Genomic DNA, 27,335 nt, shown 5'->3' with positions numbered 1-27,335 from the left:
CAACAACATACGTTTGCATCTTGGGGAGGGCAATACACTACGTGATATGAAAGTACTGTTAGATTTAAGCGTAGCTTTTTGGAAGCATGCTTATCCTTGTATGCAATCACTGTTTATGTTATATTAAAAACACATTTCATACTTTTTGGTTTCCATTTCTACTGGCAATAGAATCATTCATGTAAGAATATGAAATACCTGAAATTGCTACCCTCAGAATACATTCCAGCTTCTTGTACTTTTTTGACTATTCATCATACAAAAACATTGAAACACCTGAAGCCAATATTTAAAACCTAATTTTTGAAAAAATAAGAGTTTAGGATAAACAGAAGATCCATAATGCTTCGTTGTTCTAGTCTGTAATTCCAGTGTTTAAGAGGAAAGCTACTTCCAAAGATTTTTTTTCTTTTTTTGTCATTTGAAAATACATATTTTAAGGGTTTGTTCTTATTTACTTCAAAATACTCCAAGAATGAGAAATGATTGCTGTGCTGTTTTGAAGTAGGCACATTCTGTAGTCATTTTACAAATATGAAAATTGAAGTCTGTGTGTTACCTACCTGATTTTTCTGAGGTCACCGAGCAAGTCAATATCAAAATAATAAATAAAATTGGAACATATTTGTTCCAAGTGCTCTATGTTTAACTGCGTATCTCATCATGTATGTTAATAATACCGTAGAGTGTCTTCAGGAACGGAGGAGCCACATATGAGCATGTAAGCTCTGCTGTCTGAGCTAATCAGATATGAGGTAGCTTTGGTCCAGAAGCTATGCTAATATGCTTGACTTAATTTATCCCCTCCCTCAGAGGGACTTCCATAGCTTGGGCCTTAAAACTGTCATTAGTGTTTTTTGTGTCCAGTCCAGAAGTTGTTTGAAATAGTGTATGACTATTTACCCCACATATTCTTGCTGATTTTTGAATTAAGTATGTAACTTTGTTTTCTTTAATTTTCTTTAAGACTTAAGCAACTGGGGCAATGAAACAAATGTGCTATTATTTTCTTGGGTTGTCTTTTCAGATGCAATTTGTGGAAAAAAACAATGATGCTTTGCACATGTCCCTTGAATCTCTTATATGTGAATCCAAGGACAAGTTTGTTCGACAGCTGTTTGAATCTAACACTAACAACAACAAGGATCCCAAGCAAAAAGCTGGGAAACTTAGTTTCATCAGTGTGGGAAACAAATTCAAGGTAACATAACATAGCAAAGAATCTTATCTTCTTGTAATATATGCCACTTTTAAGTTGCCTGAAATAAGTAGAACCTAAGGTTGGGAGAATCGAGTGGTAATTTGAGGTTCAGACAAAGAAAATTTTAGACTTTTTTACTATTGAATTATAAGAAACCAGTATATTCAAGCTACATGCTATGCATTTCTGTCAAAAAGATGTTTCATAATAGCCCTTAAAGAGATTATACAATAATTTTTAAGTCAGAATTTTGCAAGGCCACATAAAAGTCTTTATTCAGGAGGTTTAAAGTCTTGAGATTCAGATTTGTATTCTGTGGACTTTAAGGGGTTCTAAACATGACAAAAGGTGTCCTTCCATCCTATCTTAATTGTTCATTCTAGAAGATGTATCAATTGGCTACACTTTGCCATTCTCAGAATTCAATACCTAATCTAACCACTGGTTTTCCTCTTCTAAAATGTAAAGATAGTCATGGCTTTCACAGAAGGATGTTCATTGTGCTGAATGTTTCCTTTCTCAATACCTGAATCTGATGCTTCTCCTCATTTTCTCCTTTCTTCTGCTTGTTGTAAAGCTGACCTTCAAACCTTGTCTTCTCCAAATGTTTTCTGCATCCTTTTCTCATTCAGCAGTTTTATTTTAGCTGGACTATTCCAGCTCAGGATGGCTAGAAAGAGAACTATAGGGGAATTAAGAGATGAAAAGCAGGCACAACCGTGGGCTGCAGGTAAATTTTTCAATCTCATGGATTTACTTTTGGTAGAGCTGCTGCAATTTCAGCAAGAGCTCTTCTCAACACATCTGGGCCAGATCCAATGAAGGATTTGTATGCCTTCAAGTCAAGTGCTGCAACTTTTTTGGTATGCTACCTTACCTAGGACACCTAAAACCCCACATCATGTTCCTAGCTAGACTCCTTACGCAGTCCCTGGGGAAAGCAGGTGTCTTGGACAATCCAAAAACCATGTTGTAGAGTGGGGCACTGCCAATAGCAGAAGAGCATTTCTGCATTTCTGCTCCATGTCAAGGTTAAGTGCTGAATCAGGACTGGAAGATAAATTCATTCTTGCATAATTGTATCGTGTGGCCAGTGTTTAGAACTGTTCTCTAAAAACGCAGGGGCTGAAGAATGGGAAGGATACGGTACCAGCACTTGCTTTTTCATAGCAACAGTATTCTGCTTCAGGTCTATACTATATTTAGTGTTTCATATCTACTGTATTTCCTGAAGCACCAAGTTGTTGGTCAATCTGACAGAGAGGATTGTCCTTATACCGTTCTGGAGATGGGTTATTATGTAGCCAGAAATAAAACTTTGATGGGGCCAGGAAGAGTAGGAGATGGAACCTGACTTTTACAGTAGTGGGTTTGGTATTTAACTGGGAATTGGGCAGCCTGCTCTCTTGAGTTTTGCTCTGATGATTATTTCCTCCTCCTTATTATATAGTCATTGTAGAATTAAACTGTAGCAATCGGTTTAATATAAAATGCATTTTCAGAAGGCAGACTGAAAAATAGAATTACATACAGATAAGCTGTCTCCTGAGCCAACCCTGCAACCATGAGTCTGTTGTAGGTGAAGCTAGGATGCATTGTTTTTCATAACTGCATTTTTTAAATGAAACCAACTGTGGGATCTTTGACATAACGTCCACTTTCCTCCATCTGGGTTTTCAATTACTCTTGGATTTAGCACCCCACATCCAGTAGATGTGGACATGTGAATGATACCATTGTCCAAGGAGGGCTGGAGTCAAAAAGGGAGGCATTTTTTAAGTTAAGCAGCAGTTGAGTGGGGAACTTTTTGGATTGCGTTTTGGACTTTGGTGTTCACCTCTATACCTAGAACATGACTAAAGTCCTCTTTGGATCTGGCCCACCAAACTATAATTCTTTCAATGTTTTCAAGTTTCATGGCATTCTGAATGTATGTGTTACTCCCAGTAATTCATTTAGTGTTACCTTCCCAGACACAACATGTGCTGCTGATGAACACTAATAGCCTTGAAAATTTCACTTCAGATGACATCAAAATAAGTTCTATTACCTTAGTAGAAATTTCATCTTTATAAGAATAAGAATTTTTAGTGCGTCAGTATGTCAGTCAGTCTCAAATTCTTCTAATTACATCAATTAGATGGTGTTGCAGGGACTTCTCTGTATGGAATCCTTCACACATCCCTTCCTTATAACTAATTAAAATTAATTCTCATAAATCAGTTGAGGACATGATTAATTAGTTCATCAGATCTACTCAAGAATCTTTGGGATGATTTTACTTTACTATGGTAATGATGGATTAAATTGTGATAATTCAAAGAACAGTAGTTTTAGCAATATGTTTTATTCATATGATGATTTCATCAGTGAAATTTACTTGAGAATGGCTCTGGCTTATTTTGTGTCAAATCACGGAGTATAAGGAAGGGGTATTTTTCCTCTAGCAGAAACGTATTTTGTTGATGGAAATTAGTCTGTCCCTTCCAAAATTAAGCATTTCTAACTTAAGAAAACACAACGATTATATTCAAGTAGAGATAGAGAGAGTATGTATAAGTGAGAACTGAGCAGGAGGTTATTAGTGTTTGTCATGCCTCTTGTGGCGCTCCTTCTCTCTTTCTAACCATATCCATGATAAGTTTAAAAAAACCCAAACCAATTTTATCCACTGGAAGGATGGCTGGCAGCTGTAGGTGACACATATTGCCCATACAAATCTGGTTTTGTGGATTCAAGGTAATTGAAAGATCTGGTTGAAAAAAATATTAGTCAAAAGTCAGATCCTTTCAATTTTGGTTCCAGTACAGAAAATGAGTAGTATGTTAGGACATACAGAATTTTGTCTTCAGTCTGTATCCTTAAAGCTTGCGAGTAAACTAGAAAGGCTGGCACCGCAGTAATCTGTGTGGTAAAACAGACACATCTGTAAAGTAAAAGTATAGCTGTTTTCCTGATGTGGTTCTGGAATATTTTAAGTCCCTGCCAGTTACAATCAATAGCAACTGTGACACATTTTCCCTGACAGCCTTAAGTCTCTGGTGATCCTGTAGACTTGCCCCCAAATGGTCGTAGGACTGTGGTCTTTTCTCATCACAGTATGTTTAAATCCAACCTCGGTCAATCTGGCTTTAAAATATAGTCTATTGTCATCAACAGAGAATTAAAAATTTGGAAGTTTGGAATTAAAAATAGATTATGCAGGTTCATTCACCTAAATGTTGACTTAGCTTAAAAAAAAAGAAGATGACCCTGAGCTTATCTGTTTTCTGTGTTAATTATTTAACATACAAATGTATGCTTGTTATAGGTTAAATTTGGGCTTTCACAAATTTTCAGTGTATTTTTTTTAAATTATTGCTGATCAGTCTCATTTTCTCTATAACATTATTACATAGCCATTATTTCCTTTATTTTCCCAAATGGGCTTGCACTTTTTTTTGCTAACTATGTTGTAGTAACTAACTAGTCCATACAGTATTGTACAATTAAACACAAACAATATCCACAGGACCATTCATGCACACTTGCATGATTTTGGCTGTTAAAATTTGTGAACGTTTTGATTTATCAATTCTGTCTGATGTACTAACAATGAACATGCATGCAGTAATGCTATACCACTACTCTGTTTGTATATTTCTGTAGTTGTCATGGTAAGACTCTTGAAATATCTGTTTTCTTTTACAGACTCAGTTAAATCTGCTTCTTGAGAAGCTTCACAGTACTGTAAGTATGTATACAGATGCAGGTTCATAATTTTCTGTCATAAGTCATAATCGATAATCTCAACAATATGGCTTACAATAAATGTGATAAGTATTGCTTTAGAGCTTGAAGTTACATGGCACTTCAGAAACGTCTTGCTCTGCAGGTGGTGATTATTGAGTTACCTTAAAAAAAACCCACCACCTTTAAAAAAAGTTGTTGTAGAATGAACGTTACACAATTTGAGTAAAAATAAGAAATCTGTCTGGGCTGCAATCTCCTTTTTTGTCACTTTTACTTTTTTCCATTCACTGGTTATCATTGATGACTAATTTGCAGAAGGTTTAGAGATGTTACTTCGAAGAAAGGCAGATGGTAATTTATTATTAATTACTGTTTTCAGATTCCATGAAGCCGTTAAAAATAAAATGTTTCATTTCACTTTTGTGATAGGCTGTAAATGCACAGGTGGTCAAAGAACCTGATTCCCCTAATGAGTGTTTGCTAATTTAGCTGATGTAATTTGATAGGTTTTAGAATTCTCCATGTAGCTCAACATAACCATTTTTTTTAGAACTTGGAGTTGTAGGAACACATTCTTGTTTCTCTTGACCGCATGTTCTAATCAGTTCTAGGTATGAGGTTATGCTCTGTCAAAAAAAAAGGGGGGGGGGAACACGGGAAACAAATGGGACAGGTGCTGGAGTGTAGCTGACATTAAGATTTTACTGTACTCATGAGGCTGGTCTGAAAGAAAGATGATCTCTTTCATACAGAACACTCTGGAACTGAGATCCAGTCCAGGGAAGAAGTATGTGCCCAGGCTTGCTGTACTCTGAGTTTAGCTAACTCATGACTGAGGATATATTGTTAATATAGAGCTCCCTTGGCAGGTGCTCTCTCACTCTCAGCTGAGAGATGGAAAAAGAGAGAAGACACCGCAAACCAGCAGTAATACTATGTTTTCTCAGTCCCAGTTTTGTTTTAGTATATAAGGTAGGTTATCATTAACAGCCACCTGTTCTAGGAAAATCTGAATAATTGGATGGTGTTTTGCAAAAATGTCATCCTTAATGAATGTGAAATGGTGAGAGAAAGCAGTGGTCAAAATTGTAGAGATAGCATGCATGGTGATAAGAAAGGAGCAGACTGGAACAACATGGGGGAAGGGAGAGTGAAGCCATGAGCCTAAAGAAACTGTAAGAAGTAAAAGTTAGAAGAAAGGAAGGTCAAGTTCATCTGGCATGTTTCCAGTGTCAGGAGGCTGGTAGCATGTTCACTGATGTGAACTCTGGAGGACTGAGGCGTTTAGGTGGTGTGACTGTAGAAGATAATGAGGGTAGTAGAATCTAGACTGCTAACTCATAATTAGATTGTACTAATGTTAAGAACAGTTGAATGAAAACTCAAACGTTGAGGATCCAATTAATAGTTTGAGCATTGAGATCAGTTACATCAAGATGAAGGCTAGAGTGCAAAACTGATATACGAGAGAAAAAGAATGTCAGCATTTCTCTTTCAGAATACTATTATTTTTTTATCTTTTTTTTTCCCACCCATAATTCTTAAATGATTAACTGTTATTTCAGGAGGTTTAAAAATGTGTAGATTCTGCTAACTTCTTGTTTTGGTAATAGGGATCTAGCTTTATTCGCTGTATCAAACCTAATTTAAAGATGACAAATCACCATTTTGAAGGAGGACAGATCCTCTCTCAGCTTCAGTGTTCAGGTAATGTATGCCTCTGATATTTTTCCCTCTGTTTATTACTTTGGGCATTGTAGATTGACCTAAGTTTGAAATATGTGAGATGGAAGCAATATTTCCTTGCTTGAATTGTTGCTTTCTAGAAGGTAGCTTATTTATGCCTTGTGAACAGTTATTTAGATTCTTAGTAACTTAGCTCTCATTTTAGTCAATAGAACCCTAGAAATAATTCATCTGAACAGCCATAAGGTCTCTTCTTTGCAAGAAGAGTTGATGTAATTTCCATTGACTGTTTTTCCATTGATTATAATGAGAGCTCAAACACCAGGTGCATATGTAAGAAGCCATGTAGCCATATATTGGTACATAAATTTAGATTTCTTGACCTGGAGCTGAATCCCTTCCCTTTGTATTGCCCACAATGTTAACAGGGAAGCAGTTCTGTCCAGAACAACAGAATTCTTTAAATTACTGTGGCAGTTGAAGTGTTAGAAACTCCTGTGCATGTTGAGAAGCAGTCAGTATTAGCTGAGATATCTAATAATGGAAAAACACTTGTTTTCTTTGATTTTAGAGATATTATGATAGAGTTGAATCATATTGTTTTACTTTTTCAAAATTTCTTTATACCGCTGTTAATTTGATTTGGAGCTGAACTTCCAACAAGGGCACTTCAGCATAGTTTTTCCTGTAGCTTTGTATACTACAGATTGCTGCGTTTTCATTATTCTTGAAATGCTAGGCACTTTCCAATTTTCCAGCTTTACAGTAAAGAGTGAGTATTAGCAGTTTTGCTCATGCCCTGCTGAACAGCGGAAGGAACTGCTTGCTTGGTAATTAGAGTGCTGGTATTGTCGTTCTTCATAGGGTGTTTGTTCATCAAAGTACTTCGATTTTTTTTTTTTTTTTTTTTCCTTTTCTGTATTTTTGTACTTTCAGCAGCTTGTGCTTAATTTTTTCTCTTTTTGAAGTCAAGATACTTCCAGGTTCTGTAGCTCCTGTTTTGACAAGCCCACATGTTTAACATGTCATGTTACTGTCACAAAAGCTTAACAACTTTTCAGCATTCCATTAACATCATTAGTAGTAGGTTTCTTCAGGTTAACAACATTTGGCATGTCAGAGAAGAAAAAAAATAACAAATTAATTCCCCCCTGCCCCCCGCCATGTTTTACAGTAGTCTTACAAGCTCACTTTTCTATATTTGCTTACTTCAGCAACAGTAAATGAAGCTTAATCTAGTAAAACAAAGTTATAACATGTAATGTTAAAAGAGCAAGATGTAATGCTGTAAAATCTTTTTTGAAGAAGAAAGACTTGGTGTAAACAAATGAAATTTCCATTTGCAAATATGCAAAAGATTAAGTTTAAAGATAGCAACCACAAGTTAAAGGCTAACTTAAAAACTTATATGCAAAATCTGTTGATAGGGTTACGTAAAGCAGTGGGTAAAAACTGGCATGGCCTGTGCTGCTTGAAGTAATTTGAACCATTCACTGACTTTGTGTCTGTGCTTTACTGATGTCCTAGTCGCAGCCAAAATGTAGTAACAGTCTTCGGGACATTAAAATTGCATCTTAGCAGCTGGTACCTAGTACTGCAAGTACACTACATGTTCTGGCACTGTATTTGATGTCACATCGGCACCACGTCTCACAAATGTCATTGACATGATGAAAATAAAAGCCTGGTTGGGCATTATTTGTTGGTTTTTTTCTTTAAAAATGAAAATGTCAGGTCTGCTAAAAAGAAAAAAATATTTAGAAGAAATATTAGGAAAAAAATCCTCTGCATGATTGGGTGTTACTTACCTCTCAAATAGGGAGAAAATTGTATGGGCTCATCTCATCTGTTCAGTATTAACTTTTTGTGAATGATCACATGATCAAGAAATGTTAGAGGCTGGATCAAGTCCCAGCTGAACTTTGTGGTTTCGTGTCTGAACAATGTCTTTGGGGCTTATGTCATAAACTACTGGTTATCATAAAAATCACTGCTTCATATGAATTTTACTGATAAAAGCTTTTGTGCGTGTGTTTCAATGAATTTAGGAATGGTGTCAGTTCTGGATTTGATGCAAGGTGGTTTCCCTTCACGAGCTTCATTTCATGAACTGTATAATATGTACAAGAAATACTTGCCTGAAAAATTGGCTCGGCTGGATCCTAGGCTCTTTTGCAAGGTAAGAAAGAAATTAATTCTTCTTCTGTAAGATGCAGGACAGAAAATGTATTGGGGAGGGGGTGTGTGTTTTTTTTAACTTTTGGGGGGGTTTTTTTTGAAGGAGGCGGAATATAATGCTAACTGTTTTCTGTGTTTCAGGCACTATTTAAAGCCTTGGGACTGAATGAAAATGATTACAAATTTGGGCTAACCAAGGTGTTTTTTAGACCCGGCAAGGTAGTGTTTCTCTTGAAGTTCATGAACATGAATCTTAGAATAATATTGGTTGGAAGGGACCTCTGAAGGTGACATTTTTCAACACATTGCTAACAGTGTGGCCAACTTAAATAAGGTTGCCCAGGGTTTTTGTAAATACTGTTCATTTTCTATGAAAAAACATCAATATTAATACTGATATAATTGGTTTCATAGTCTTGTTGCTAATGCTGCTGTATTCCTAATGCAGTGTTCGTATTTCCAGATGTCCTACTGGTCACTTAAGACTTATGTTGACTAAAAAAGAGCAAGTCAGAGCAAAGAAAAAATATTTTCTAGTAAAATCTATTTATAGCTGAAATCTCCTTCTGTTATTCTGAGCATTGCTGCTGCTATGCAGAGAAAGAAGTTGAAGTATGGAGCTGTTGCAACTAGAAATGAAAATTATTGTAGACCCAGAAGAATGTTCTTACTGTCATAATTACAAAAAAGTAGAAGTACAGGATTTTCAGAAAAGGTTGCCTTTGGTTGGAATCTTATACAAAGGTTAAAAATTGAGAAGTGCTTTCAGGGCTTTATTTTTTCCCAGATACAGAATTAGGGGTGTCTTGAAGTTGTGGAAGGCCAGAATAAGTCTTCAGGATGTAGAGCAACAATTAATTTTTAAAAATTTTGGCAATAAATATTTTTAGTGATTAATAAATGGTTGGATTATTCAAAACGCTGTGTTGCACATCAATTAAACAAACAGACAAAAAACCCCAGCAGTTATTTGTTATCATTAAAGAATAAAGTGATGCCAGACATACCTGCTCACTTGAATTAATTGAAAGCTGATACAATGATGACATACAGTTTACATTAAAAATATTTTACCTTTTTAACTCAACATGCTCTTATATAATAATGTCTAACACTCTCTGTTCTCCTAGTTTGTAAAACTTTTTTTTTTCTTAATTATTTAGTTTGCAGAGTTTGATCAGATAATGAAGTCTGATCCAGATCACTTAGCAGAGCTAGTTAAACGAGTGAATCGCTGGCTTATCTGCAGTCGTTGGAAAAAAGTTCAATGGTGTTCTCTCTCAGTGATTAAATGTACGTATTTTATGTTTTATTAAATCAAAATGTTTGTTAAAAATATAGCAAAGCAATTATTATCACCTTGAAATGTGGCCAAGGACATGTATAGCAGATGGTTACATACTAAAGTCTGAGTAATTGATTTCAAGGTTGGTGAGATATTTTTTTTTTTTTATGCTTTGTGTTTGGTACATATAGGGGGGCTTAGAGCAGAGGTTTTTCGAAGTGGAACATACAGCCCACCACCAGTCTCCCGTGTCCAGTCTGCTTGGGTGCTTACTGAAGCCTGGGTAAACACTTGCACAGAAATAAATAAATAGCTATCACAGGTCTTGCAAGGGGAGACTTCTACATCAGCAGGAAAGAACAGTAGTTCAGCTCTCAGCTCACAACATGGAGTCGTTTAGTTCTGGGAAGTGCCTGCACAGAGGTTGTCATCTCTGGACAGAAACTGCATGATTGAAAGCACTGACATGAATTACGGGGCGAACATCTCCACTCCAGCAATTACTGCTGATCAGCCAATAAGTGCCTATCACTATTGATAGGCAGTTTCTAAGTGCTTGGCCTGCCCAGTTTGCTGGAAGAGTAGGAATGAGGCAGTGCGGAATAGAGACTGGTGCTTGTGGGGTGCTTCAGTAAAGATGTCTGGGAGATGGGGAAAGGTCTGATGCAGGATGTCAGGGATCTATAATATGGAGGGTGGAAAGTGTACATTAAGATGGGGAAGAAAAGCATAAAGGCCTCGTGCCTTACGGCTGTGCATTTGGGCCAGCACAGTCGTGAGGCTTACATCTGTCACTGATTGGATACTATTTGTTGCTGTTTATACTGGGGCAAATAGAATTTGTGAATTCTTGTCGTACAGGTTTCACACATCAGAAATTGTTAACACTAAAATAATGTTTTTCATCTAGAAATTTATGCCATTTAATCTGTTCTTCAGAAAGATAGGACAGAAAGCCTGTCACTGTGTCCAAAAAGTAGAAGCCCAGGGAAATAATATTCTGGTTTGATGTGCCTTACTTTTTTTTAGTGTTTAATGGGAAATTAGAAGCTAATTTTATCACCAGAATAAAGCTGAAATAGATACACAAAAAGTAGAGTACATCTTTGTGATCACCTAAGTCCGGTAGTTAAATATCACTGTGTTCACAAACCATGTGCTCGGCTGATGACTAAAGGCAGTATGGATCCTTAGGCATCTATGCTTCCTCTAGCAGATATTGTAAAAACCGCACTTCCAAGCTACTCGGCATGCATGCTTGTGCCTGTGCCTTATTCTCTGTTTAACTTGCCTCCTGGTCCCAGTCACTTGAGTTTTTAGATGAAGACTGCATTAGAACAATGACAGCTGGAAGTTTTGTTTTGTGTTCTTTCATTTCAGTATTGCAGAGAAATGCTCAGTAAAGTTGCAGCCGCCTTATCATTTCTAGCAGATATTGGCTACTTGATTACCCTTCAGTTCAGGACTTAGACTTGCTGAGTATTTCCTGTTTGCTAGGTCCAGTGACTTTTTGCTGAGGTTACTGATGTCTGTGAATCCTGGGGGTGGTGTGTGTGTGCACACGTGCAGTTCTTCCTGTTTGTTTTGGATGGGAGCTTTTATGCCTGTCTCAGGATTGTGAATTCTGTTGTCTGCTGTGTCTTAAGTGTCGTGGTTCTGGTATAGACCTAGCTCTCAAGCACACATAGTCTACATACAGTTTTGAGTCATTGAGTGTGTGAGTAATATAGCTGTTGTGTTAAATTGTATAGACCAGTGAGACTCAGTCTCTTCTGTTTGTTTACAGTGAAAAATAAGATAAAATATCGAGCCAGTGCCTGCATTAAAATACAAAAGACTATTCGTATGTGGCTTTGCAAGAGAAAGCACAAACCACGGTAAGAGGATATTCCTTGCTTGAAGAAAATGGATTTTCAATAATAATTTCTTGTGAATGTAAAGAAGAGATTTACTATGCTTAACTAACTGTATCTGAAGTCATAGAATGAGGCTACGTATGACTGAAAGAGACTGAGAGGTGCCGTGTTCCTCCTTTCTTTCCCAAGGATGAACAGGCTAAACCTGAACCTTTCCTAAGAGATGTTTGTTTAGCTTTTTGTTCATAAAATCCTTCACTGATAGCCTAGTTATTAGAAATCCTTAGTTAAGTCTCTTTACATTAAAATTAAGCTCATTAATTTTTGTCCTTTACCCGTTCACACCTTCGTTTATAGGCCCCCTTTCTTTTTTATCTTAAAAATAATTGTGTGTTCTGTCTGTCTTGTCTCCTCTTGAAATTAAGTTATTCCTTTAGCTTTAATCTGACTGCATGGAATACTGATGGAAAAACCACTTCGGTCATTAAGCTCTGCTGACACCTTTTTGTTCTTTGATAGCAGTCCAACTCTCTGTTCTTTAATAGTGCTGTTATAAAATGTTCTTTTTTACATCCTTTGATAGTTATGTTTCATTTTGTACCTTGGCATTTCTGACCATGTCCCTATATTTTTAAGCTGTTCTGTACTCATCTTTAATGAATTGATTTAGTTTCTACTTTTTGTGTGTTGTTTTCCTGAATCCCAGTTCAGTGATTTCTCTCTGGGAAGGCTGTCTCTGCAGAGTTGTCACTTGTAAGTCTGGCCTTCAGTATTGGTTCTTGAAAAAGCTCCAAGTTTTCGTGGACTCTTCTTTTACCCAGACTTTTTTTTTCCCCTGTGGGGTCTAATGACTGGGTTCCCTGCTGTGTAGTTAAGTTTTATCTGATTCAGTCCCATTATTGCTCTTTGAGTAAGTGGCACACCTCAACCTTTATCCACTCCAGTCAAAATCCTCTAGTGGATACTAATGATTTGTTACTGGGAAAAAAAAAAAAACCACAACCCCACATTAACTCTCAAAATAAAAATGCATTTTTCCATTTTGAGTCACCATCTGTTAATCAGTTTTAATTATTGTTTGCAAAAGGCTCCATTGCTTAGTTAACTTCATGAGCTAATGTTTGAATTTCAGAAAAAGAGGGTGAGTTTTATCAGAAGTCATAACTTGTCTCCCCTATCTACCTCTTTAATGTGAGTAATGAGTGGTAGTTTTAAAAATACCACCTCGTAAAAACATCCCACGATACAAATAAACTGTCTTACCTTCACAGCATTGATGGCCTGATAAAAGTTCGTACGCTGAAGAAGAGACTTGATAAATTTAATGAAGTAGTAAGTGCTCTGAAGGAGGGGAAGGCGGAGACAAGCAAGCAGGTCAAGGAGCTGGAGTATTCTATTGATGCTTCAATGACCAAAATTAAGGTATGATAATAATCAGAGAAATAGTTTCTAATTACTGGAACCTTTTGAAAACTTGATCTAAACTAGAAGGCCGATGTATTTTTCTTAACAGAAAAGATATTTTAATATAGAGGTCTTAATTTTCAGAGGCACTGAGTAAATCCTGTTTAAAATTGTTTGTGAATGTGACTGAAGTGAATCCTGAAACTGGGTGCATATGTCTAGACTTTGGTATTTATTATCTGTGTTTCAGCATTGGCACTGGAGCGTTTAAGGCAAAAATGCATGTTGATATTGTGAGACAAGTGTTGTTAATAATTTGCTTGTTGCTTTTATTATTAGAATAATACATATTAACAATGTTTTAAATTAATTAGGGCTGAAACATATAAGCATTTGTCACAGAGTGAAGAGATTTATATTCCAGTAAGGAGTTTTTTTCAGACTTTGTAGTAAAGAGAATTCATCTTGCTGATTATGCTTCAGGTTCTGTAGTTCTCAGTTTCTTACCACAAAAGCACACAGACGAAATGAAAGCACACTGGGATTTATTAGTGTTAAATTCAACACATCAAATTTTTTCTTTGTTTCGTGCAACATGACAGTTTTCTTAGTGTACCATATTAAGATTTTTCTATTTAAAATCATGGTTGAAAAGATGATAGAGTTAACCTGTCAACTTCCTGTTCTCTTTTCTAATAAAAATAAGATAATTTGATAATCGTCATGTTCCATCCTCAGAAAAGGTCAACAACAGTTTTATTAGTATACATCAATGTGAATTGTAAAATGAAATTAAATTGTAGCTATCGGTGACGTTTGAAAACATATGTAGCAAAGGCTATTGTTTTAAGTATTTTCAACCTGTTGTTTGCTACTAATAATACCTTTTTAAAAAAAGTTAGTCATAGCACAGTCCAATACTTTTCCTAAGTGCTAGCACACATAGTAAGAAAAACTATTCTGTGCTATGACATAAAAGGCAGAGCTGTAAATAACCACTGTAGCAGCTAAGAACACGACACAAAATGCACATAGGAGGCCCTTAGTTTCCATTTTAGTGTGGTAAGAATTAATTTCTGTTGCTTAAAACTGCAAGGTTTAAAAAAACGAAGGCATGTTTTAAAGAGAAGTCATGTTTAATTTCAGTGATAAAATGGAGATTACTTTGTATGGTTTTATATGAGAGAGGAGACTAATGGATTCCCAGGATTTTAGGGAGAAAGGGAAAGGTGTGCTCAAGCTCCACTACCCTGAAGTGTATATATAATGTAATTATACTGCTCAATGCTCTCATTTTGCTTAATATTTTTTTCAATGTACATTTTTTAAAAGTGAAGTACACATGTAAAAGAATATAACCCCTCTTATTATTTAATTTTGCAGACCACTATAATGACTAGGGAAGAGATACAGAAAGAATATGATGCTCTAGTTAGAAGCTCAGAGCAGCTTCTGAGTGCACTGCAAAAGAAGAAACAACAAGAGGAGGAAGCAGAGAGGCTACGACGCATCCAGGAGGAAATGGAAAAAGAAAGAAAGAGACGTGAAGAGGAAGAACAACAACGAAGGAAGGAAGAAGAGGAGAGACGTCTGTGAGTCTTGAATAAGTTTCTGGTTATAGAATGAGAAGAAAATAGGAAAGGCACTTTAATAATGTCATTTTTAATATTCCTATGCTTAAAGAGAGTCTTTTGGATTGTACTCCTGGTGTGATATGCAGTGTTAAAACATTTCCTTTCCCAGTGATTTATAAGGTAAGTGTAGTCAGAATAGAGTATGGAAGAAGTGATATGATGCTGCTGGAAATACAGATGGACTTGAAAAGTTTATTGACTTTACATGTAGTGTCCTGTCATCCGGACTGTACTGATTTCCAGATTACCATTCAGTTTTATGGAAGACGCTTTCCTATGTCGTGTTCACTTGCATCATAATAACATGTTTTTGTTTCCTCCTCCTCTTTTATAATAGGAAATCTGAGATTGAGGCAAAGAGAAAACAGGAAGAGGAAGAGAGGAAAAAGAGGGAAGAAGAAGAAAAGCGTATTCAGGTTAATATTTTAGCTATGTGTGGCGTCTGGGGTTTTTGTTGTTGCTGGGGTTTTTCTTTCTTTTAAATCTTTTTCACAGCTTAGGGTCTCCACTGAGTCCTAGGGCTTCGTTTTATAAATATGTGTCTCAGAGTCATTCAGCAGTGTTGCTTTAGTAGTGAATGTATGGCGAAAATCACGCTTAGGGTATCCCAAGACAGATCACCCATTTCTAGTTCATATGCAAGTTCAGGTCTTCTGGATAGATGTGCCTTTGTTTTTAAAGTTTTTCTAAAGTTACTTTAAAGTTAAAAATACACAACACTGAAGAATCGTAGTTTAGCCTTTGCAGTTTTTTGCAGATGTTCCACGTCAGGCAAGTTTGGCACTCTTTTAGTAGAAGTCACATCTGCACTCAGGCTGTGTCACGTACCAGCTTAACTGTAAACACTTTCAGAATATTGGTAATAATGAGGGGATACAGGACTGTCTCTAGTAGCCCCTTTGGCTACATTCATGTAGAATAAATATATGGAGTTCAAACCCTGCTCCTCCACCCCTTCTCCTTGATTCCTGACACTTCTTACTGATCCCATCATGAACTCACACTCAGAGTTGTGTTTGGCCCCTATACGCTTGTTTTCCTCTTGTCTTGGAGATTACCTGGGTGACCTGGGAGAGCAGTCTCAGAGAGAAAAAGCTTCTCTGTCGGGGCATTTGTAGCAAGCGCAGGGCCATGGTCACTGATGTTTACAGACTCTTTCCCTGTCCACGATTAATCAGAAGCAGAATTTTTCTCCTGTATCTTGTTATCCCTGGAGTTAGCCTAGCACTGCTTATTCTCCTTGTGTCTGCATACTCTTTTCTATCACCTCACCCTCATTCTTGATAAACAAGTCACTGGAACTAACAGAGAAATTATAGCTTAACTTTGGTGAAAAATGACTATTTCCTTTGTTTACTGGGTCTGTCACCTGTATCAGAATAATAAGCACTACCAGCTTGCAGAAGTTAAACATAAAAAGAGTAAGCTGCTATTTGACTAAGTCTCTAAATTATTGCTTGGAGACCATTGCAGATGTGCCTAGTGTTTTGTGAGAAATTCATAGGATAAGTTTCCATTCAGGGACAGTTTAAATGGATTAAACTATGCCCACTGAGGAAGCAAGTTGGCCTGTTGCCAGAAGGTTTGAAAACTTGGTCTGCCAGCTCTAAGAGCATCTCTAGGGATTGTTTTTATTTATGTTTCTTTGTTTCTGAGATGTGGATATCTGCCGTGCAGAATGTAATTTATACTTTTACGGAAATGCTGCATTTGGATACAAAGCAGATACATAATCCAGTAGGGTAGTTCTTTCTTCTACATACAGTTAATTACTCAGTCTCTCTTCCTGGTGGTTGTTACTATCAGCTAATCTAAAATGGGATTCATAGGGTGAAGTCACTGGTGTTACTGCACTGCTTTAGTGGTGCAAATTCACGATGAAGAGTGGGAAGTGACTTTGTCTCCTTTGTTGAGTTTTGGGCACCAAAAAAGGTACTGCTAAGACTTGGCTTGTCTGACTTTCAGACATATGAATTGGATGGTCACGTTTTACTTACTGTGTGTGCAAGACCCTTTGTTAAATAATGATGGTAAACTGGTATTTAGTTTTGCTCTGCAGAGGCAGTATATCTGGATTGCTTCTGCATTGCAGTAAGTCAGAATTTTACCATTTGCTTAAATTCAAAGCCAGATCAGGTCCACAGAGGATTCCAGTGTTTGTCTTGATCCCTTTTCAGAATGAACCATGGACCTATATGCAAAGCAATGCCAATTGCAAAGTCCTGTAATGCCAAGTGCAGAATATCAAGGGAGTATTGTGTTAGTGCTACGGAGGAATAACCACATTGCTCTGTATCATCTGAGTTTTAATGATTCTAAAAACTTTTGAAGGCTAATTTTCATAATACCTAACAAAAAGCTTCATGTGTTTTTTAAATAAGGAATAATTGATTGGAACTTTATTTTGAAAAGGTAGTACAAGTGGTGGACAATAATGATTTGATAAGCTACATGAAAACCAAGATGCAATCTTAGCTGTTTTGTTTTTCTTGGGTCAAATTAAATACTAATGCTGTTACTTTTTCAGTTCTGTAAATTTTGCATGTTTTGAAAGCTATAAATACACTACTTGGCATATTTTTCTAATCATCTGCTTAGGTACCATTTTGGTTTTGATTGGGTAAGGTTAAAGGTGCCTTTTTATAAAACAGGCTGAAATTGAGGCTCAGCTAGCTAGAGAACGAGAAGAGGAAACCCAGCACCAGGCAGTGCTTGAACAGGAACGTCGTGATCATGAACTTGCAATGAGAATTGCCCAGAGTGAGGCAGAACTCATCAGTGATGAGGCTCAGCTTGATCTAGGATTGCGCAGGTATGTGGTTAAGTAGTAACATTTCTCTCTCTCTCTCTGTTTTTTTTTGTCTTCTTCCTTTCCTGATCCCTTTCAGAAACCTATGCTCATGTTGGTTTTATGTATTTTTGTATTAATTAAATGGACATTTTAAGTCAGTGTATTGGTGTATTTTTCAAATTAACTTGTGAAATTTGTTAGAAATAGATTGCTTTTGCTTAAAGACTTCCTCCATTTTGCATCTTGCTACATCAGTAATTTAGTAGGCGCTTGTGAATACAACTGCAGTTCTCTTTCTCTTTTTGAGTTCTGGCAAGGATGGCAACCAATTTAAATTATTAATTTTAGGATTCATTTAAAGTAGTGAATGGAATTTCCTCAGTGGTAAGTAGTAATAAGATATACCCTTTCTGGTACTTGATGGTTCTAGTAATACTGTGTGAATTTGTGTGGGGGTTTTTTTACCAAGAAGCCCTCTCTGAATGCAGAAACAGTAGTTATTTCTGTGTCCTGATTTGTAAGTTTTTTAAAGTGGAATTAATATATTTAACATAGATGGGTTTGAAAATTAAATGTCATCTTAAATGTTTTCTTCTGTGTGAATTTTTTTGTGTCACAAGAAGTGCTTGGCTTTTGGTATACAGATCCACACTGCCTGCAAAGCAAGAGTCTTCATGTGTAAAGCGTGATGCCTTAGAAGCAACTTAGAAGTTCCAGTAAAAATGGTACTTATTGGTCAAATTGCATAAAGGGACTTATGAACATGATCACATCATTGGTGACTTCATTAGTGCTACTCTACTAAGTTTGTTGTTGTTGAAAGAAGGGGTATAAGAAAATCCCAAATGTTTCCATGGTATTTCAAGCTCCCAGATGTGTTCTCTTTGCTACTCGAATTTTACCTAGTTGTATACTTTTTTTTCTAATAACCGTATGCCTATGAGAGATAGCTGGGTGATTTTTTTGTCATGTACAATACTGATTTTTAGACAGTTCCACTAAAATTATTGGTTTTGCCCTCAGTTATACAATAGCTGTCATGTTGTCTCAGGTAAGACTTTAACATGCACAGGTGGATGTCCAAGTGCTTCACAGACAGGATTCTGGAGATTTTCATACTTTCCCTGTTTGGATTTTGGTGCAACACTTTGAAGGTAAACCCAAAGTCACTCTAGTGCTGCAGCCTGGCAAACTTCTCTTAGACATGAAAGAAGGGAGGCAATACACAAGAAGGGCTCAGAGAATTGAGTAACTTTTCTGTCAGTGAAGCCCTAATCTCCACAGTGTTTCCTCCTGCTCATGGGTGATCCTGGTATATGTCTTCCTTGGGTAGTCCTGGAATGGATGATGAACTAACCATCCTGATAGTTATGACAGCCAGTTTTTCTCCACTGTGTAGCTAGTGGTAGGAGAATGAAGACTTTTCTGAATGATCGCAAAGTGCAGAATGGTCTGAACAAATTAACATAGTGATGTAAATAATTTCTTGAGTAAGATATTATATAAATCTAGAAGAAAGTAATAGATTTTTCTGCTTGTATGGGATTTTTAGCTCATTAGCAAATTTTTTTCGTTCTGTTTCTGCAGTCTACTTCAAAGAGTTTTAAGCATGTCCAAAAATTGAAGAAAATGCTTTTAATTTCAACTTTGATTTGATTTTGGTTTGGTTTGTGTAAAAACAAACTAAACCATTCCCCTGGGTAGATTTCCATGTAACTGCAGGAATTGGTTTAAAAGTAGAAATTGTGGGAATTCTCTGAAATGAAAACTATTTATTGGTTTGAACAAAACATGTAATTTAATAATTTAAATATAGATTCTCAGGACTTACTTTAACTGATACCACTTAAAATTTTACTAGAGTCTAAGGAAGTTATATTCTGCCATCTTCTGGAATTGAGACTTGCATATTACCATATGGTACACTGAAATCACTGTGACTTTTATGTATGTATATTTGCCTTTTCTGTTAAATTTTGCTGAAGTAGGATAAAGCATGTATCACTCCATGCTGAATTCATGCAGTATACTGATTCTACAGTGTTTTCACACAATTTTGTAAAAAATCATTTCATGCTTACATATTGGCATGAATAAAAGGGTATTTTCCATTGTGCTGTACTACCTGTGCAGTGAAAATAGTAAGAACAAGGTGATTTTTATGTGCCACTTTGAAGGAACTCTTGTATTTTGCTCTTTTTTTAAGGAACATGATACTTGTGCGTTGTCATATTTGAAAATGAGTAGCCTCAACTTTCTTTTCTCCTGAATACCTTGCTGCATTCACCATTACTTTTCATAGATATTTAAAGGTTCATAAATATTAGTAGTTTCTTTGAAAAATACATTCTTTGGCTCCTGTCAAAGAAGAAAAGTTGTTTGTTCTGGCAGTAGATCCAGCATTTTTATTTGTGCTTATTCTGTGCTGAATATGCAGGACCTCTCCTAGTTTCATCCAATTTTATTACTCATCCACAATTTGAAAGCATGTGTAACAAGGGATTTACTGCACCTAGGGGTAAATTAACAGAAGTGGTTAACACTTATTTAAAGAATTAGTTAAATAATAGGTATCTGTTTTCAACTGTGCAATATTTTTAATTTGTGGCTTATGGAAACGTGGTGTAGCATATAGCACCAAAATAAGCTAGCCTCAGTGAAGGTGGTGTGAGTGTATCTGTTCTGTGTGTTGTGTTGGAACAGTCCAAGTAAGTTCTAATTTGTAGCATATTCAATGCTACATGTGTGTACATGTGGGTCTTCATTATGGCAGTGAGACTCGATGTCTTTTCACAGCTTGCATGAAGAAGCTATCTGTCCTGTTCCTAGAGTAGCTACATGAGGATTGCTGTTATTTCCCATGATATGCTTATCCGGGCATAAAATATATTGGTAGCACATCTCAAAATCTTTGATTTTGAAAGGGGTGGAGGGGGAGAAAGTGTGTGGGAAGTTTTCACTTGTACATTTTTTCCAGATTATCTTAATCTAACTTTTTAAAAATAATTTAACACTCATGATTGAATGAGAGAGGTGAAGAAAAGAGGTCTATATAATCATAAGATAGTAAATAAGACGTGAGAGAGCATGAAATACTATGACCCATCTTTTCCCACTTCAGATTATTAGAAAGGTAACTAGGAAGAAGTCTATCTAACATAATTATCTTCTATTTGCAGAGCCAATGGAACAAAGCTGCAAATGACTGCGTATGGCATTTTTTTCCATTTGAATGCTCTAATAGAAAAACAGGCAACACTAATTAATTCAAAGGAAATTGATATCGTCCTCTTATTTACTAATACTCCATAACAATCTTTATTATCGTGCATCTGTAAACTTTAAATCAGTTTGAAATACCTTATATCCACTGCTTTGCTTATGTCTAATAAACAAGTTAATAATCTAATATACCTAATAATATCTATTTAAAGATGATTATGTAATTAGTGTAAACTTTTTCACATACTATCCATTTTTCACTGCCCCGTGTGATTCATTGCTCTTTACAGAATCAGGACTGTATATATATATATATATGTATGTTAGAATGGAAGTTATTTAAAATAAGTAGCCTTTTTTTTTGTGCTCTTCAGTTTGGTTCGCAAGAGATTTTCACAGTTATAAAGGCTGTTTTTGTATTAATATGTTTGGTTTATGCTTATTTATCAATTTTCTTATAGGGAACAAATGGCCACAGAAATGTCAGAAATATTGTCTAGGTAGGTGAGAAGGCAACACAAAATGAATCAATCATTTTATACAAAGAAATCACACATGAAATGGGTTGGATTATTATGGAATGAAAAATAATGCAATCTGGGGTTTTTTTAAGTGCTAAGCAGATAAGTAAATTATTTCTTTCAGATAAATTTCCTTTATCAACACCTTTTTCAGCAATTATTTTTCTGCTATTTTAATTGATTATATATTTATTAAAAAAAAGAATAGTTCATGTACCCTGGCTTTTTGTGTAATTTTGATAATGTTCCTACAGCTCTCTTTTCTTTTCACCTTTCTTATAATAATAATAGAAAACTAGGCTCCACAGCTTTCAAAGGAGTATTTCTACAGATTCAACAGAGTTTGTGAAGTTATTTAATGTTAATGTAACTGTTAGTGCTTTTAATAAAAAAAAATTCTAGTTATAATTCCCTTCAAATAAAAGCAGGTTTGAAAATTACCATGTTAAAAGCATATTAAAACCCCTCTTAAGACATCTAAACAAAATCCCTTCTGAGATGTCTTGAATGCTATTGCAAGATTTTATGCACAATGCAAGAGGAAAGGAGAATGCAGGTTTAGATCTGAATACAATTGTTCTCGAACAGTCTCATAGTAGTTTGTGATAGAACACTAATTCTCTGCTGAGAGAAATTGTTATAATGTCCTCCATATCAGTGAGTAATTAGAAAGTGTTTTGTGCAACTTGAGGACAGAAATAACATTTTGGCATTCATTTTCTGAAGCTTACATAATAAGCAAAATTGTTTAGAGTTTTAAAAAGTGAATCTGTCGTTAAACAAGCTACTATGCTGTGTATATATAGTCTGAAGATGATCGGTCTCACATGATTGATGGGTTTTCTAGCTGTAGCATTGATAATTGGGAATGCAGCTGTTAACTGAATTTGTTTCTTGCAGTGGTATTTTAAGAATAGGAATAAACAATGTTGTGTGTAATTAAGCTAGCATGTGAATTTAGGTGGCTAGATTATATTGCATATATTGACATAGTTCCAATGACAATGGCCAATTCTTAATGTGCAAAAAAATCAAAAAATTTTGGGGGCAAAATCAGAGGCTCTGTGTTTTGGTTGAATTCAAAATGTAATACTTCTTACTGCATGCTTGTTTAACTAAATTTTTTTCAGTTGTCATATACTGGAAACTTTTGACTTGAGACTGACTTTTTTTAAGTCTGGAAATACTGTTTATGATACATAACTTTGTCAGATTGAGTGGTGAAGGCTGATTGGCAAGTATGATGGTCTTCTTAATGCCAGACTGTTATGCTTAATGTCATGTAGAAAACAAAAGAGTGATCTGCAGAGTAGTACTGTAATGGAAAGACTAAGCCATTCAATTGGATTAGCATTCTTAAAGATTACTAGTTTAACCAGAGATCTTACAGCCTAGTTCTGGTGCTCTAAATTATGTAGCAAACTCTTAGAGTGGTGGGTAGTGTTGCTAAATAAGGAAAATCCTTGGGATTTGTCAAATTAGGTTCAAGAAGGTTAGACACCAGGCAGCGGAAATTACATTTAGCAGCAATTCTGTAATGTCCTACAGGTATGCCAATGATGACAAAATATTAAAATATATATTTCGAAGGAGACAGTCTGCCTAATGATTTGTTTTGCACATAGGAGTAGTGCTAAGGGTGAGGAAAAGTTCCTGTCCCTCAGCTATGTACTGATTAAAAGTCAAAGAGGTAGTTTTTTATGTCAGACTTCTCACATACCATAACTGGAAGCTGTGTGTTAACTCAGATTAGTAGTATGAGTAGGCATAATCAAGCTGATGCTTAATTCTGTAGTTTTAATTACATTTGAAGAGATGGTTCAGTTGCTGTTAAGAAGAACATTTGGTGAAACAGATTGTTTTATTCTAGGAAACTTAAAATGCATTTGTTATCTCTGCATTCAAAATTGCTATATCTCCATAGAGAAATTTTTCATAGAAAATGTATTTATAACCTATTAACTAAAAAAGGAAAATAAACAACATAAAACTTCATAGTACCGCATGAGACTTATGGAAAAATAAACTGTAAAATAATATTCACCAGATTATAAATACTGTAATAATGTAACAGTCCCACAAAAATATTGCTGTACAAACAGACTTTAAATGAAAACGCCTGGTTTCTTCTGTTTTTCTCTCTTGTGAATTTTTGAATACTTGATTGCATCAAGTATTTTGCTACCATGTTAAAGATCTAGTTTCTTCTGAACAAATCCTCTCAGATCCTGAAAGATAATTCAGTTTGCCTCATGTTCTTAGTCATGGACATTAGCAGAGATTGATAAAATCATGTGTCTGTTCTTGAATTCCTTAGTGTTTAAAAAGTATGCTGATTGTCACTGAATGTTGGAGTGTTTTGAACTTAGTTTATATCCAAATAATCCATGGGAAGTTTGCCATTCCTGAGGGAAATTTCTTACATTTCTTATCCATACCATTTTTAAGACCAAAAAAAAAAAATTTTTTTTTTCAGGTTTATCTTTAGATGCATGCATGTAATGTTTGTTTGTTTGTTTGTTACATGGATAACCTATACATACTGTTAAAGATGATGGAGATTTTAGTAATAATTTCTCAGTTGCATCTGCCATTGACTTTGTTGCATACTACCTACATGACAAATACCTTTTGCTCTGAAAAACACTGTTTCTGGATGAGTCTTTTTATATTGGTCAGCCTTTCTTCTGTAAGTGGTTTTTTTTTTCCATGGTATCTCTTGATGATTCCCCCCACCCCTGAATAAACATTGCTGTTCTCAGACAGCCGCTGTACAATTAATGTAGAATTAATTTGATTTCTTGTCTCAAATTAGACTTTTGTCAAAGACGTGGAATATTTTCTCTGGTCTTGGAACAAGGATTTTGTCCTTATCCAGTTTTAAACAGCAGAGGAAACGCCTTTTCTTCCTTCTCCTTGTCTACTTCAGAAATAGTTTTTTGTCTTATTTTTCAAATGGAACTAAAATGTATATGGCCACTCTTTGTTTTCTGTATTCTGTATCTTGACTAGTACTAAATCATGTGGGGTGAGGTACACATAAATAGAATATGCGTCTTTTCACACATAAGCGCTAACTTTTAATGACAATTCCTTTTAATCTCTAGGCAAGCAATCAGATGATTATATTATTTTGGATGTAAAAGATGCCTTCACTTTCTCTTAATCATTTGAACATCTTGAAAATGGTACTTTGTCTTTGAATTCAGTCCTTCTGCTGCTAATTTTCATTCTAATAAGCATGCTGCAGTGTTGATCGTGGGTTCTGTTCTTCCTGTTGTAAAAATTCCTGTTTCATACTTGAAAAAATACATATATATTTTTTTAATAATTGTAGGGGTCCTTCAGTTCAAGCCACGAAAGCTGCTGCTGGTACTAAGAAGCATGATCTCAGTAAGTGGAAATATGCAGAGCTTCGTGATACAATCAATACATCCTGTGGTAAGTGGTGGGGTTTTTTCTGATTTGAGAAAGAAGTGAAGTTGTAGTTGTATGAAAGGTGTTACTTTCTTCCTATGACAAAGATAAAAACTTGCTCATTAATTTATTCAGGTTTGAATGAATGTCAAATTAATTTTAAAAAGTTGTATTACCCCGAAGAGAAGAGCAAACTAAGCTATTTCCATATTGAGGAAACAGAATTTCCTTTGTTATCTCCTTTACTGATTATACTTTTATGATGTTAAACTGCTTGGGCCATAAACTACATGTTATAATCTCTTAATTAAATTGTCTCAGTTTTACGTATTTCCACAAAGGGAATAATAGTTATTATGCTTTACCTAGAATTTGTGTGTTCTAAGAAACTTTTTGCTGCCACTTCCTGCTGTCATCAAATCACAAAAAAGCAAATAAGTCATGTAAAGGACAGCAAAAAATATTTTCTGTCTTAGATGTTCAGATTATTCTTCAGTTTTCAAAATGTGTAACTTCGTTTGGGAAGCTCACAGTTGGGACATTAATTACTTTTCCCCCAGTGTTATGAAGATCAAAACAGATAAGAATTATTCCTTTATTAAATATTACTGTTTCTTCCTGCTTCTGACTGAAAGCAGTTGGTTAATTTCTGATTTAAGATCACTCAGAATTTCTTCCTGGATGTAGAAATTGGAAACAAACCCATTCTCTCTATTTGTATTTAAAACCCAAAGTTAGCTCCAAATTCTAACTATATCTGTATTGTTTTTACATATGCAAGACTGGAGTGATGTTTTCAGCTGAATAGGTGGTGCAGTAATACATGGTGCTAGTGTGTGTTCATCCCTAGTGAAGCCAGTCTGGATTCTCATCCGTGACTAATGAAAAAGCCCTGCGATCATTCAGTCTCTTGATATAATGAAATTCAGCAAAATTAAAATATATTTAATAAACTGGAGAAAGAACCTAGGTCTGAGCAATCAAATTGCCGATTTTCTTTTTTTCAGTTGCAGAAATAAAGTTCAGCAGTGAAATTGTATCTGTTTCTCTACTGCTTGGCTTGTGATAATGTCAACAGGCAAATTTAGTGAAGTGAAAATTTTATTTGTAGCATTTCACTGCTCCAAATCTCACAGTGGAGCAGCTACTTTGGGGACTGCCATTACTCTAAAGGAGAAAAGGATATATAGCACTCCAAGGGACTTTTCTGGGCCATAAAATAGAGGTCCTGTTGCTGCAGAGAGTGAGGGTATAATATAATAAATATAATTATTATATTATATTAAAACATATTAGTGTTAAAACATGATCTAAAATTATTTAGCTATCAGTATAGAAAAGCATTTAGTAAATAATCTTTCTGATTTTTCTCACTTATCCCTCCCTTCCTCATTTTTGAGACAGATATTGAACTGTTGGCGGCTTGCAGAGAAGAGTTTCACAGAAGGCTAAAGGTATATCATGCTTGGAAATCCAAGAATAAGAAACGCAATGCAGAAACAGAACAGCGTGCTCCCAAATCAGTCACAGACTATGGTGAGGAGAGATAATTTTTGTGTTTATAATAATTTTGGTGACAATATTCGAAAGAAAACATTTCTAGAATGAATTTTGGTTTCACTAGGTTGAAGGAAATTCTTGGTTTTTTAAAGAGTATTTTTATATTTATTTAAGGTAAATATTTTGAAAAGATTGGAACTGGCAAATACTTTGAAGAAAGTAGAATACTTTTAGAAGACCCACATACATGTACTGAATAGCTCTCCCTAAAAGCTTTTCTCATACCAACTCACGTGTTAAAAATAGTTCTGATTTGCTGTTGCAGTTGCTGGCATTTTTTGCTAAATGTTCATTGCTGTGCCACTTAAGACTAAGGAAGATAATTTTCCATTTATGAAGCTGTGGTTTGCATTTTGAGACTTTTGAGACTTTGTTTTTAAGGTTGTTCATAATAGTTCTGACCTCTGCAATTACAAATGCTGCTTTCTGAGAGTAGTTAATGATAGTTCAGAACAAAGAATTGTACCTAAGGATAGAACAGAGATTCTAAAAATAGTTAGAATCATAGAATCATTTAGGTTGGAACAGACCTTTAAGATCATCAAGTCCAACTGTTAACCTAGCACTGCCAAGTCCACCACTAAACCGTGTCCCTAAGCACCACATCTACACGTCTTTTAAATACCTCCAGGGATGGTGACTCCACCTGGGCAGCCTGTTTCAGTGTTTGACAACCCTTTTGGTCAAGAAATTTTTCCTAATATCTGATCTAAACCTTCCCTGGCACAACTTGAGGCAATTTCCTCTTGTCCTATTGCTTGTTACTTGGGAGAAGAGACTGACCCCCACCTCTCTACAACCTCCTTTCAGGTAGCTGTAGGGAGCGATAAGGTCTCCCCTCGGCCTCC

At 35.6% G+C, this 27,335-nt stretch overlaps 1 protein-coding gene across 3 annotated transcripts in view; it reads left to right on the top strand.

The window, feature by feature from the left end:
- MYO6 (myosin VI) overlaps nt 1-27,335 on the top strand; it is a 105,794-nt gene that overhangs the window by 69,030 nt on the left and 9,429 nt on the right. For 2 of the 3 annotated variants that reach the window (XM_030005959.2, XM_030005966.2), the window contains exons 18-30: nt 1,028-1,201; nt 4,892-4,930; nt 6,547-6,640; nt 8,668-8,798; nt 8,939-9,016; nt 9,961-10,090; nt 11,869-11,959; nt 13,210-13,360; nt 14,726-14,934; nt 15,314-15,392; nt 17,628-17,788; nt 24,848-24,951; nt 26,332-26,463. In XM_030005959.2, the coding sequence (XP_029861819.1) occupies nt 1,028-1,201; nt 4,892-4,930; nt 6,547-6,640; nt 8,668-8,798; nt 8,939-9,016; nt 9,961-10,090; nt 11,869-11,959; nt 13,210-13,360; nt 14,726-14,934; nt 15,314-15,392; nt 17,628-17,788; nt 24,848-24,951; nt 26,332-26,463 (1,573 nt within the window). Of the gene's footprint in view, nt 1-1,027; nt 1,202-4,891; nt 4,931-6,546; nt 6,641-8,667; nt 8,799-8,938; nt 9,017-9,960; nt 10,091-11,868; nt 11,960-13,209; nt 13,361-14,725; nt 14,935-15,313; nt 15,393-17,627; nt 17,789-20,946; nt 20,977-21,450; nt 21,490-24,847; nt 24,952-26,331; nt 26,464-27,335 lie in introns of all 3 variants that reach the window. The other variant, XM_030005953.2, reaches the window with a different exon arrangement.

This window comes from Aquila chrysaetos, chromosome 2 (assembly GCF_900496995.4).
Source record: "Aquila chrysaetos chrysaetos chromosome 2, bAquChr1.4, whole genome shotgun sequence".
Classification (NCBI taxonomy): Eukaryota; Metazoa; Chordata; class Aves; order Accipitriformes; family Accipitridae; genus Aquila; species Aquila chrysaetos.
This window is presented reverse-complemented; position numbering and strand designations above follow the sequence as displayed.